General features: G+C 47.7%; 1 protein-coding gene across 7 annotated transcripts in view; it reads left to right on the top strand.

Moving 5' to 3' along the window:
• The window catches only part of SNED1 (sushi, nidogen and EGF like domains 1), a 335,409-nt gene that overhangs the window by 223,839 nt on the left and 97,129 nt on the right, over positions 1-14,441 (top strand). For 6 of the 7 annotated variants that reach the window (XM_069727726.1, XM_069727731.1, XM_069727729.1 and 3 more), the window contains one exon: positions 14,275-14,376. The exons of the other annotated variant lie outside the window; for it this stretch is intronic. In XM_069727726.1, the coding sequence (XP_069583827.1) occupies positions 14,275-14,376 (102 nt within the window). The remainder of the gene's footprint in view (positions 1-14,274; positions 14,377-14,441) is intronic. 7 annotated transcript variants of the gene reach the window in all.

The raw sequence follows: 14,441 nt of genomic DNA, 5'->3' as shown, positions 1-14,441 counted from the left end.
CACCGGATATGGCACAGCACAGCTATGGGGCACAGTGAACGGTGCAGAGCACCGTATATGGCACAGCACAGCTATGGGGCACAGTGAACGGTGCAGAGCACCGTATATGGCACAGCACAGCTATGGGGCACAGTGAACGGTGCAGAGCACCGTATATGGCACAGCACAGCTATGGGGCACAGTGAACGGTGCAGAGCACCGTATATGGCACAGCACAGCTATGGGGCACAGTGAACGGTGCAGAGCACCGTATATGGCACAGCTATGGGGCACAGTGAATGGTGCAGAGCACCGTATATGGCACAGCACAGCTATGGGGCACAGTGAACGGTGCAGAGCACCGTATATGGCACAGCTATGGGGCACAGTGAACGGTGCAGAGCACCGTATATGGCACATCTATGGGGCACAATGAACGGTGCAGAGCACCGTATATGGCACAGCTAGGGGGCACAATGAACGGTGCAGAGCACTATATGGTTCACACCTATGGGGAAATATGAACGGTGCAGAGCACTATATGGCACAGCTATGGGGAAATAATGATCTATTTTTATTTTTGAAATTCACCGGTAAATGCTGCATTTCCACCCTAGGCTTATACTCGAGTCAATAAGTTTTCCCAGTTTTTTGTGGCAAAATTAGGGGGGTCGGCTTATACTCGGGTCGGCTTATACTCGAGTATATACGGTATTTCCATTTTCCCGTTAGGGTTAGGGTTAGGGTTGGGGCTAGGGTTAGGGCTACAGTTAGGGTTGGGGCTAAAGTTAGGGTTAGGGTTAGGGTTGGGGCTAAAGTTAGGGTTAGGGTTTGGATTACATTTACAGTTGGGATTAGGGTTAGGAGTGTGTCAGGGTTATGGTTACCGTTGAGATTAGGGTTAGGGGTGTGTTTGGATTAGGGTTTCAGTTATAATTGGGGGGTTTCCACTGTTTAGGCACATCAGGGGCTCTCCAAATGCGACATGGCGTCCGATCACAATTCCAGCCAATTCTGCCTTGGAAATGCAAAACACTGCTCCTTCCCTTACGAGCTCTCCCGTGCGCCCAAACAGGGGTTTACCCCAACATATGGGGTATCGGCGTACTCAGGACACATTGGACAACAACTTTTGGGGTCCAATTTCTCCTATTGCCGTTGGGAAAATACAAAACTGGGGGCTAAAAAATAATTTTTGTGGAAAAAAAAAAAAGATTATTTTTATTTTCACGGCTCTGCGTTATAAGCTGTAGTGAAACCCTTTGGGGTTCAAAGTTCTCACAACACATCTAGATAAGTTCCTTCGGGGGTCTAGTTTACAATATGGGGTCACTTGTGGGGGATTTCTACTGTTTAGTTACATTAGGGGCTCTGCAAATGCAACGTGACGCCTGCAGACCATTCCATCTAAGTCTGCATTCCAAATGGCGCTCCTTCCCTTCCGAGCTCTCCCATGCGCCCAAACGGTGGTTCCCCCCCCCCCACATATGGGGTTTCAGCGTGCTCGGAACAAATTGGACAACAACTTTTGCGGTCCAATTTCTCCTGTTACCCTTGGGAAAATACAAAACTGGGGGCTAAAATATAATTTTTGTAGAGAAAAAAAAAGAATTTTTATTTTCACGGCTCTGCATTATAAACTGTAGTGAAACACTTGGGGGTTCAAAGCTCTCACAACACATCTAGATGAGTTCCTTAGGGGGTCTACTTTCCAAAATGGTGTCACTTGTGGGGGGTTTCAATGCTTAGGCACATCAGTGGCTCTCCAAACGCAACATAGCGTCCCATCTCAATTCCAGTCAATTTTGCATTGAAAAGTCAAATGGCGCTCCTTCCCTTCCGAGCTCCGCGAAGCGCCCAAACAGTGGTTTACCCCCACATATCGGGTACCAGCGTACTCAGGACAAATGGTACAACAACTTTTGGGGTCCAATTTCTTCTCTTACCCTTGGGAAAATAAAAAATTGGGGGCGAAAAGATCATTTTTGTGAAAAAATATGATTTTTTATTTTTACGGCTCTGCATTATAAACTTCTGTGAATCACTTAATGGGTCAAAGTGCTCACCACACATCTAGATTAGTTCCTTAGGGAGTCTACTTTCCAAAATGGTGTCACATGTGGGGAATTTAAATGTTTAGGCACATCAGGGGCTCTCTAAGCGGAACATGGCGTCCCATCTCAATTCCAGTCAATTTTGCATTGAAAAGTCAAATGGCGCTCCTTCGCTTCCGAGCTCTGCCATGCGCCCAAACAGTAGTTTACCCCCACATATGGGGTATCGGCGTACTCAGGACAAATTGTACAACAACTTTTGGGGTCCATTTTCTCCTGTTACCCTTGGTAAAATAAAACAAATTGGAGCTGAATTAAATTTTTTGTGAAAAAAAGTTAAATGTTCATTTTTATTTAAACATTCCAAAAATTCCTGTGAAACACCTGAAGGGTTAATAAACTTCTTGAATGTGGTTTTGAGCACCTTGAGGGATGCAGTTTTTAGAATGGTGTCACACTTGGGTATTTTCTATCATATAGACCCCTCAAAATGACTTCAAATGAGATGTGGTCCCTAAAAAAAAAAAAAAAAAAAATGGTGTTGTAAAAATGAGAAATTGCTGGTCAACTTTTAACCCTTATAACTCCCTAACAAAAAAAAAAATTTGGTTCCAAAATTGTGCTGATGTAAAGTAGTCATGTGGGAAATGTTACTTATTAAGTATTTTGTGTGACACATCTCTGTGATTTAATTGCATAAAAATTCAAAGTTGGAAAATTGCGAAATTTTCTAAATTTTCGCCAAATTTCCGATTTTTTTCACAAATAATTGCAGGTAATATCAAAGAAATTTTACCACTATCATGAAGTACAATATGTCACGAGAAAACAATGTCAGAATCACTGGGATCCGTTGAAGCGTTCCAGAGTTATCTACTATATAGTTGCCTAAGGGTCACTTCCATCTGTCTGTCCTTCTGTCTGTCACGGTTATTCATTCGCTGATTGGTCTCGCCAGCTGCCTGTCATGGCTGCCACGACCAATCAGCGACGGGCACAGTCCGGATGAAAATGGCCGCTCCTTACTCCCCGCAGTCAGTGCCTGTCGCCCGCATACTCCCCTCCGGTCACCGCTAACACAGGGTTAATGCCGGCGGTAACGGACCACGTTATGCCGCGGGTAACGCACTCCGTTACCGCCGCTATTAACCCTGTTTGTCCCCAACGTTTTACTATTGACGCTGCCTGTGCGGCATCAATAGTAAAAAATTTAATGTTAGAAATAATTTTAAAAAAAAATAAAGCTGCTATACTCACCCTCCGTAGTCCGCTGAGCCGCTCCCACCGGCCGCCATCTTCCGCTGCAGTTTCCGGTGGCAAAGATGGTATGGCAGAAGGACCTGCCATGACGTCACGGTCATGTTACCGCGACGTCATCACAGGCCCTGCACGACAAGGACCTGCCATGACGTCACGGTCATGTGACCACGACGTCATCACAGGCCCTGCGCGCCTGCGCTAGAAAGACCTGCCATGACGTCACAGTCATGTGATCGCGACGTCATCACAGGTCCTGCGCTCTGATGCCAACCCTGGGACCGCAAGCTGCCGTGGACTGCAAGGGGCCTTCGGAAAGGTGAGTATATGTTTATTTTTTATTTTTTCACCTGTGAGAAACCTGGCTGGGCAATATACTACGTGACTGGGCAATATACTACGTGGCTCTGTGCTGTATACTATTTCGCTGTGCAATATACTACGTGGCTCTGTGCTGTATACAACGTCAGTCGGCAATATACTACGTCACTGGGCAATATACTACGTTACTGGCCAATATACTACGTGGCTCTGTGCTGTATACTACGTAGCTGGGCAATATACTACGTGACTGGCAAATATACTACGTGGCTGCGCAATATACTACGTCACTAGGCAATATACTACGTGGCTGGGAAATATACTACGTGACTGGGCAATATACTACGTAACTGGCCAATATGCTATGTGGCTGCGCAATATACTACGTGGCTGGGCAATATACTACGTAACTGGCCAATATACTACGTGGCTGGGCAATATACTACGTCACTAGGCAATATACTACGTCACTGGGCAATATACTACGTGACTGGGCAATATACTACGTGACTGGGCAATATACTACGTGGCTGCGCAATATACTACGTCACTAGGCAATATACTATGTGACTGGGCAATATACTATGTGACTGGGCAATATACTACGTGACTGGGCTATATACTACGTGACTGGGCAATATACTACGTGACTGGGCAATATACTACGTAACTGGCCAATATACTACGTGGTTGGGCAATATACTATGTGGTTGGGCAATATACTATGTGGTTGGGCAATATACTATGTGGTTGGGCAATATACTACGTGGCTGGGCAATATACTACGTGGCTGGGTAATATACTACATGGCTGGGCAATATACTATGTGGACATGCATATTCTAGAATACCCGATGCGTTAGAATCGGGCCACCATCTAGTAACCTCATAAAGGGACAGTGGTCAGAATTGTAAAAATTGGCCCGGTCATTAACGTGCAAACCAACCTTTGGGGTAAAGGTATATTAACATAAATTAACTGTGGTTTATCACATCTATAATATCACAATATTTACATTTATTTGGTGATCTGAAGCATTTAAGTGTGACAAACATGCAAAAACTAGGAAATAAGGAAAGAGGCAAACACTTTTTTACATAGCTGTATATTGTAGCCACTACTTGCGCCCTTACCCACTTTTTTTTTATGTCTTCACATGGCTGTTTGGATCTCTTTTTTTAGCTGATACTTTTTTCTATAATTCCTTTTTTACAATAGAGATTGTTTTTATAATCACTGTCTGTCATATTTTTCTTTTTGTGTTCATTTTGTACATAATTATACATTTAATTTCCTCTGGCCAAGTGCTATTTCTCAGCCCAAATTCCTACTCAAAGTTAAATTATCCTCCTCTGTATTGATTATCTTTGAAGAGTTTAGTATCCTCTGCAAATATTGATATTTTACTCTGATTAAGTAGGGGCACACATACAAATCATGGGACCCCACTGCAGAAGCCTTAATTGCCCCACCCCCCTTTTAAAAAAATCATGTGTTCACAGTAACAGAAGGGCATACCTCCTGTTAAGGACTGGCGGAACGCACCAAGTACAAGATGAAATGGAACTAGGTGCGTTCGCAGTCCGAGGTCCACCGTGGAGGTAAAAACCCTGCTGCTAGTAAGACGGACTATATGGCGGTACTATAAGCATACACGCACGAGTTAACTTCACCCTGCGTGAAGGAAGCGATCCTGTTGCGTCACAGGACCGCGGTACCGCACATAGAGCGCGAGCAAGAAGTCAGCGCACTCAACCCCAACTAGGATTGAAGTCCGATTAGACACTTGCTGGCACAACACCGCAACTGGGTGTGTAAGGAAACTAAATAATAATATAAAGGCACAAGAGTGCGTGCGGTGCCGCACTGACGGACGCCACTAACCACCCAGGCTTGGGTCAGGAAAGCGCAGAGCAAGCGCACGGCGCCGTACAGGCGGACACAGCAATTGGTAGCTGTAATGTGTGTTACGTGCTGTTGGATAAGTCGGGCGCTAGATAGCAAACATACACCTTCCGCGAACAATCATTCAATAGGGAGGGTTATTTAAAGAGCGACTTTCACTCACAACACACACACATATTTACAAGACAATACTAGCGCATGGCCGTGCGGTCATGCGCAGTTTATATAGCTACAGCACAGGAAACAGCTACAGAAGTTTTGCCCTTTCAGGACCTGCCAAAAGGACCAATGGGATGTGCTGCAGTACCTGAGCATGTGACCCTCGATCTCCAACGGGAGATCCTGCCCTGGGCATGCTCAGACAGAGAAAAGCAGGACTTAGATCCAGAAACGTCCACTCGCCGCTGCCCAGCACTGGCTTCAATGGCAGAAGCAGGAAAAGCAGCAGTAACTCTTCGCACAGAGTCAGACTGAGCGAGACGCTGGGATCGACGTCCCTGCTGAGCAGACTCCACTGCGGCTGGAGAAGAATGGGAGACCGCAGCGGAGACGGATCGAGATTTACCCTGTGCAGCAGAGGAAACTCGATTCCTAACATTACCCCCCCTCCTAGGGCCCCCCCCTCCTTGGGCCTCGCTACGTTCGAAGGCAGCAATGAGCTGCGGGGCCCGAATGTGCTCAACAGGCTCCCAGGACCTGTCCTCGGGGCCATAACCCTTCCAGTCTACCAAATAAAATTTTTTGCCACGTACCACCTTGAAGCCCAAAATAGCGTTCACCTCATAATCGTCCGTAGACGAACCCGATGTCCCAGCAGATGACTCGGAAAACCGGGACATATACACGGGTTTCAAGAGGGACACATGAAAGGTGTCGGTGATACCCAGGCGTGGCGGAAGGGCCAAACGATAGACCACAGGATTAACCTGCTCGAGGACCTTGAATGGACCTAAGTAATAATAATAATAATAATAATCTTTATTTATATAGCGCCAACATATTCCGCAGCGCTTTACAGTTTAACAGTTTCAAACACAAAAGTCATAAGTAACAACGTTAACAATACAATAATTAAAGCAAAATAAGACGACCCTGCTTGTGAGAGCTTACAATCTACAATGAGGAGGGGGAGATGCAAAGTACAGGTGTGTATTTACAATGATGTATTTACAATCATGGTCCAGCCATCTTCAAGGGTTGGGGAATAGATGGGGATAGTGAATGGGCTACACACACACACAAACATAACATAACTTTGATTAGTGAACGTGATAGGCCGCTCTGAACAAATGTGTTTTGAGCGAGCGCCTAAAACTATGCAAATTATGGATGGTCCTAATATCTTGGGGTAGAGCATTCCAGAGGATTGGCGCAGCACGGGAGAAGTCTTGGAGTCGGGAGTGGGAAGTACGGATTAGTGCAGAGGTTAATCGAAAGTCATTTGCAGAGCGCAGTGGTCTCTTAGGCTGATTGACAGAAATGAGGGAGGAGATGTAAGGGGGTGCCGCACTGTGGAGAGCTTTGTGGGTGAGAACAAGTACTTTGAATTGTATTCTGTAATGAATGGGTAGCCAGTGTAACGACTGGCGAAGAGCGGACGCGTCCGAGTAACGATTAGCCAGATGGACGACCCTGGCTGCTGCATTAAGGATGGACTGGAGAGGGGAAAGTCGAGTGAGGGGGAGGCCAATTAAGTAGCTAAGTAGCGAGGAGCAAATTTAGTGGACTCAACTCGCAGCCTGATGTTACGGGCGGAGAGCCACACCAAGTCGCCAGGAGCAAAGGTCGGAGCGGGGCGCCGATGAGCATCGGCGGAGGACCTCATTCTCTCCTTAGAGGCCCGAATGGCATCCTGAGTGCGGTCCCAAATATCCCGTGCCTCCACAGCCCAGTCTGCCACCCTGGAGTCGGCGGAAGACACGGGCATAGGCACAGGTACCCGTGGATGCTGACCATAGTTGAGGAGGAATGGGGTTTGTCCAGTGGAGTCGGCTACGGCGTTGTTCAGTGCAAACTCTGCCCATGATAGCAAGGATGCCCAGTCATCCTGCCTGGCTGAAACAAAATGTCGCAGGTATGTGACCAAGGTCTGGTTGGCCCTCTCTACCAACCCATTCGTCTCGGGATGATAAGCGGAAGAGAGATTCAACTCAATACTGAGAAGACGACAAAGATCTCTCCAGAACCGAGACGCAAACTGGGGACCCCGGTCACTGACAATTTTGTCAGGCATACCATGTAGGCGGAAGATGTGCTTAATGAACAACGCTGCCAAGGCCCGTGCAGAAGGTAACCGTGGTAGCGGCACCAAATGCACCATTTTTGAGAAATGATCGGTGATGACCCAAATGATGGTACAGCCGCGAGACTTGGGTAAACCCACAACAAAGTCCATCCCGACCATCTCCCAGGGCCTATCTGCCACCGGCAAGGGATAGAGCAACCCAGCTGGCCTTTGACGCGGAGATTTATTTTTGGCGCAGGAGACACACGCCAGAATATAATCCCTGACATCCCGGACCATATGCGGCCACCAGTACGTCCTCGCCAGTAGCTCAGATGTCCTCATTGTCCCAAAGTGTCCACCCACCCTGGACGAATGAGCCCAAGAGAGAACCTCCGGTCGCAAATTAATGGGCACAAAAGTCTTGCCCGGAGGCACAGACTCTAGCGAAACCGGCGCTACGGTTCTCAGGCTCTCGGAAGGGACAATAAGCCGAGGCTCCTCTTCCTCCTCCTCAGTTGACATAAGGGAGCGAGAGAGAGCGTCAGCACGGATATTCTTCTCCCCGGCGAGATAATGAAGGGAAAAGTGGAACCGGGAGAAGAACAGGGACCATCTGGCCTGGCGAGAATTTAGCCGCTGGGCTGTTTGCAAATAGACCAAATTTTTGTGGTCTGTGTAAACTTGGAAGGGAAACCGCGCACCTTCCAGAAGGTGTCTCCACTCCGAAAAGGCCAACTTCATTGCTAGCAACTCCCTGTCCCCGATGGAGTAGTTTCTCTCAGCTGGCAGGAAGGTCTTAGAGAAGAAGAAGCATGGATGCTTCCGACCTTGAGCATCCTTTTGATAGAGGACTGCTCCAGCACCAACGGACGAGGCATCCACCTCCATTAGGAATGGCTTATCCACATCGGGACGATGTAAGATGGGAGCGCAAGCAAAGTGGGACTTAATAGAAGTGAAGGCCTTGGAGACCTCTTCCGACCACAATTTGGGATTCGCTCCCTTCTTGGTGAGGGCTACCAAGGGAGGTACCAGAGTTGAGAAGTGGGGAATGAACTGGCGGTAATAGTTTATGAACCCCATAAAGCGCTGCACCGCTTTAAGACAATGGGGCTCTTGCCAGTCCATCACAGCCTGTAGTTTGGCAGGATCCATAGCCAATCCCTGGGCAGAGATGATATAGCCCAGGAAAGGTAAGGACTCCTGCTCAAACACACACTTCTCCAACTTCGCATAAAGAGAGTTTGCCCGTAGGAGGTCGAAGACTCTGCCAACATCTCTCCGGTGGGAGTCAATATCTGGAGAAAAGATGAGAATATCATCCAGATAGACTACAACCGAGGTGGAAAACATATCCCGGCAGATGTCGTTGACAAAGTCTTGGAAAACGGCAGGTGCGTTACAGAGCCCGAAGGGCATCACCAGATACTCATAGTGCCCATCTCTGGTGTTAAATGCCGTTTTCCATTCGTCCCCCTCACGGATGCGAATCAGGTTATAAGCACCCCGCAGATCTAGTTTAGTAAACACTCTAGCTCCCCGAAGCCTATCGAAAAGCTCAGATATCAAAGGCAAAGGGTACTTGTTCTTAACTGTGATAGCATTAAGACCCCTGTAGTCTATGCATGGACGTAGTTCTCCATTCTTCTTCTGCACGAAAAAGAACCCTGCCCCAGCAGGTGACACTGACTTCCTGATGAACCCTCTTGCCAGATTCTCTTGAATGTACTGAGACATTGCCTCTGTTTCCGGGAGAGATAATGGATAGACTCGACCCCGGGGAGGCTCAGCACCAGGCAAGAGATCAATAGGACAGTCATAGGGGCGATGGGGCGGAAGGATCTCCGCTGCCTTTTTGGAGAACACGTCTGCATAAGACCAATATTGCTTGGGGAGAGAGGAAAGATCTGCGGGTACCTCTGTAGTAGCAACCTGAACGCACTCTCAATGACACCTGTTCCCACAAGATTCACCCCATCCCAGAATTCTGCCTGAGGACCACTCGATGTGAGGAGAGTGGTACCGTAACCAAGGTATCCCCAACAGGACCTCATCAATCCCCTCAGGAATGACGAGTAGAGATATAATCTCCTGATGAGATGGTGACATGGACAGAGTAAAAGGGATAGTTTGATGTGTAATCTGTGCGGGCAGTGTCGACCCATTCACCACTCGTACCGTTACTGGTTGAGATAGCATGACCAGAGGAATTGCGTGACGTTGGGCGAAGGCTGAAGACATAAAATTGCCCTCCGCCCCAGAATCCACGCAGAGTTCTACCGAGTGAGAGGATGAGCCCAATGTTATTGTCCCCTTAAAGGACAATTTGGAGGCAAACGTCGCCGTGTCTAGTGCACCTCCACCAACTACCACTAGACGCTGACGTTTCCTCGACCGCTGGAGACATCTGGAGGCAAGATGTCCTGACTGTTGGCAAAGATGACAAATCTGGAGTGCACGAGCGGTCCGGGACTTAGATCCCGCTCGTGACTCTACCACAGGCTCATGGGGCTCAGGAGCCTGGTCTGGAGATTCCAAAGGTTTGGCAAAGGTGGGAGCCAGCCGAAACCTCTGCCTACACTGGGCTCGCTCTAACCTCCGCTCGTGAAAACGGAGATCAATACGAGTGGATAGAGTTATTAATTCCTCCAGTGTGGCGGGAATCTCCCTAGTGGCCAGGGCGTCCTTAACGTGGTCAGCCAGCCCCCTCCAAAATATTGGAATGAGGGCTTTATCCGACCACTCCAGCTCAGATGCTAAGGTGCGGAAGTGGACGGCAAAATGACTGACCAAGGACGAGCCCTGAGTCAATGCCAACAATTGGAGCGCCGTATCATGGGTGGCACGAGGTCCTAAAAAGACCTGTTTCAGAGTGCTCAGAAACAACGGAGCACTCTGCACCACATGATCGCTACGCTCCCATAGCGGCGTAGCCCACTGCAACGCCCTGTCCGATAGAAGAGACACTATAAATCCCACCTTAGCCCGCTCTGTAGGGAAACGAGAGGCCAGAAGCTCGAGATGGATAGAGCACTGACTCACGAAACCCCTACAAGACTTACTGTCACCAGAGAATTTCTCTGGAAGCGGGAGGCGAGTTAGAGTCGGGACAGGAGCGGCAGTGGACAAGGTGGCTGCAGCAACACTAGCAGCCTGAACAGCGACAGCAGTGACATCCACAGCTGAGGTTGAACGCTCAAGAGCCGCCAACCTTCCCTCCAGCTGCTGGATGTACCGCTGTGAACGCTGATCATCCATCATTTACTAGCCAGACCTTGGCGCTAGTATTATGTTAAGGACTGGCGGAACGCACCAAGTACAAGATCTAATGGAACTAGGTGCGTTCGCAGTCCGAGGTCCACCGTGCAGGTAAAAACCCTGCTGCTAGTAAGACGGACTATATGGCGGTACTATAAGCATACACGCACGAGTTAACTTCACCCTGCGTGAAGGAAGCGATCCTGTTGCGTCACAGGACCGCGGTACCGCACATAGAGTGCGAGCAAGAAGTCAGCGAACTCAACCCCAACTAGGATTGAAGTCCGATTAGACACTTGCTGGCACAACACCGCAACTGGGTGTGTAAGGAAACTAAATAATAATATAAAGGCACAAGAGTGCGTGCGGTGCCGCACTGACGGACGCCACTAACCACCCAGGCTTGGGTCAGGAAAGCGCAGAGCAAGCGCACGGCGCCGTACAGGCGGACACAGCAATTGGTAGCTGTAATGTGTGTTACGTGCTGTTGGATAAGTCGGGCGCTAGATAGCAAACATACACCTTCCGCGAACAATCATTCAATAAGGAGGGTTATTTAAAGAGCGACTTTCACTCACAACACACACACATATTTACAAGACAATACTAGCGCATGGCCGTGCGGTCATGCACAGTTTATATAGCTACAGCACAGGAAACAGCTACAGAAGTTTTGCCCTTTCAGGACCTGCCAAAAGGACCAATGGGATGTGCTGCAGTACCTGAGCATGTGACCCTCGATCTCCAACGGGAGATCCTGCCCTGGGCATGCTCAGACAGAGAAAAGCAGGACTTAGATCCAGAAACGTCCACTCGCCGCTGCCCAGCACTGGCTTCAATGGCAGAAGCAGGAAAAGCAGCAGTAACTCTTCGCACAGAGTCAGACTGAGCGAGACGCTGGGATCGACGTCCCTGCTGAGCAGACTCCACTGCGGCTGGAGAAGAATGGGAGACCGCAGCGGAGACGGATCGAGATTCCCCCTGTGCAGCAGAGGAAACTCGACTCCTAACACCTCCCATCTTTTATAGACTGAGAAGGACACATGATGCAGCATTTACAATTGTGCCACTATTGACTTCCATTAGCATTTTCACTTTCTACGATACCCTTTTCACCCAATATAATGTCCCCACCGTTGGCATCCAAAGTATGATGCCACCACTAGACCACTCACACAACATGGTGCCCCCCACAACTCCATACACACAGTATAATGACCACACAGTCCCCCACATACAGTTTGATGGCTACATGGTGTATGATCCACATTATGATGTGATGGCATCATAACCCACACACAGTATGCTGGCCCTGCAGCCCTTGCATGTACAGTGTGATGGCCCACAAGCTTACTATCAGCTGTATGATGGCCCAACAGCCCCTTATATACTTGTGATGGCCCCATAGCTCCCCACACAGTATAATGCCCGCATAGCCCCCCTATACACGGCATGATAGCACCACAGCCCCCTTATGCGCAGTATGATGGACCACGCAGCTCTACTACACACAATATGATGGCCCATATCCCCACGCACACACTATGATGCCCCCACAGCCTGCACAAGTACTGACAGTCAAAATAATATTTAAAACAAACTGTAAAGAAACTACTCACCAATCTGCATTCCCATAATTCACTACACCACTTTGTGCGGCATGCGATCTTAGGCTTCATGCAGCAGGCTCAATCTATTAACGTCATTGTGTCTGATGAGTTGAGCCTCAGACACACAGGATGAATGTCAAAAGAGGAAGCCATCGGTTCTTTTCTCCACCATTGTTTTCAACTGTATCTGCATCCTGAAGATGCAGATACGGTTGAAATTCAGGTCTCAGGCTCCACGTGGTATGTTGCTATGGATGGTTTACATCTGCTCATGAGCACATTTATAACCAAAGTCATAAGTTTATGTATAGTCAATCTCATAAGCACATGTACACCCATACTTATTATCACATGTATACTCCTCATCAGCAAACATGTATCCTTACTCATGAGCACATGTATACCCCTTGTCATAAGTTCACATATACCACTACTCATAAGCACATGTATTTCCCTACTCATAAGTTCACGTACACGTATAATCGATCTCATAAGCACATACATACCCCTACCCATAAATACATGTATGTATGCCCCTAGCACTGTAGCAAAGCCAGGTAGGCTAGGCTTAAATCATAGCTCTACAGGCGTTGATTGTTTGCACCTGGCTAGCTCTGCATATATCCAGGCTAGGTAGGTTAAGCTTAAATCCTAGCTCTGTAGGCTTTCATTATTTGCCCCTGGCTAGCTCTGCATATACTCAGGCTAGGTAGGCTAGACTTAAATCCTAGCTCTATAGGCTTTATTTGCCCCTGGCTAGCTCTGCATATACCCAGGCTAGGTAGGCTAGGCTTAAATCCTAGCTCTACAGGCGCTGATTGTTTGCACCTGGCTAGCTCTGCATTTATCCAGGGTAGGTTAGGCTTAAATCATAGCTCTATAAGCTTTGATTATTTGCCCCTGGCTAGCTCTGTATACATCCAGGCTAGGTATTGACTTCAGTCAGTCTGCTGCGGGAAACTGACCAGACAGGATTGGATTCAAGAAGACAGAATCTCTCTGAGAAGAGACTGCACAGGCCATGTGCACCAATCTGCCAGTATCACTGGTTGCTGGTGACAATAGCTGTTGTGTTTTGACCAGACTGGAATTAGCGCATCAGTGTGTGAGGAGCCAGGGTCTGTTCTGTTTAGTTAGCGTCTGGACAAGACTAGTGATTTTGTGTTTATGGTCTTGTTTTGGTAATGTCCAACCAGTGGAAATAAACGTCACATTGTTTGACCCAAGAATCCAGTGCCTGTGTGAACGCTATCTACTGCCTACCTGAGAGCGTGAATCCCTACAACACACATAACCCCTACAAATAAGCCCCTAGTCATGAGCACATGTGTACCCCTTCTCATAAGCTCCCATATACCACTACTTATAAGCACATGTATACTTCTTAAAAAAAAATTAGAAAAGCTATACGATTCATGAACTGCAGCCAGATTACTTGTTGATGGTCTCCTTAGAGTAACACATTTTTTTCTTTACAGCATAACGCAAAAAATGAACAAGAAAATTAATGAAAACAGAAAAAAAATTAGTAGTAAAGTTATATTACAACTATATTAGATTTTACATGTGCTCTTTGTTATAGCCACTGTTAATGAAAAGTGACGCTTCACTTTGTCTATGATGACACTCTAGTGATCTGCCCTCTCTCATGAGTTTGCCCCAGATTTGTCCGATGGCTGTGCCTGTAGGAATGGGGGGCGCTGTGCTGATGGAAACAACACCTGTCATTGCCTGCCCGGGTTCTTCGGTCTTCATTGTGAATACGGTAAAATTGAAGTGCATGTTGAACTTATTTTGATATTATTATTGTTTTGAATATGAAACCACTTG

Source organism: Ranitomeya imitator, chromosome 5, assembly GCF_032444005.1.
Source record: "Ranitomeya imitator isolate aRanImi1 chromosome 5, aRanImi1.pri, whole genome shotgun sequence".
Lineage (NCBI taxonomy): Eukaryota > Metazoa > Chordata > Amphibia > Anura > Dendrobatidae > Ranitomeya > Ranitomeya imitator.
The sequence above is the reverse complement of the archived record's forward strand: the minus strand, read 5'-3'. Positions and strand labels throughout refer to the sequence as shown.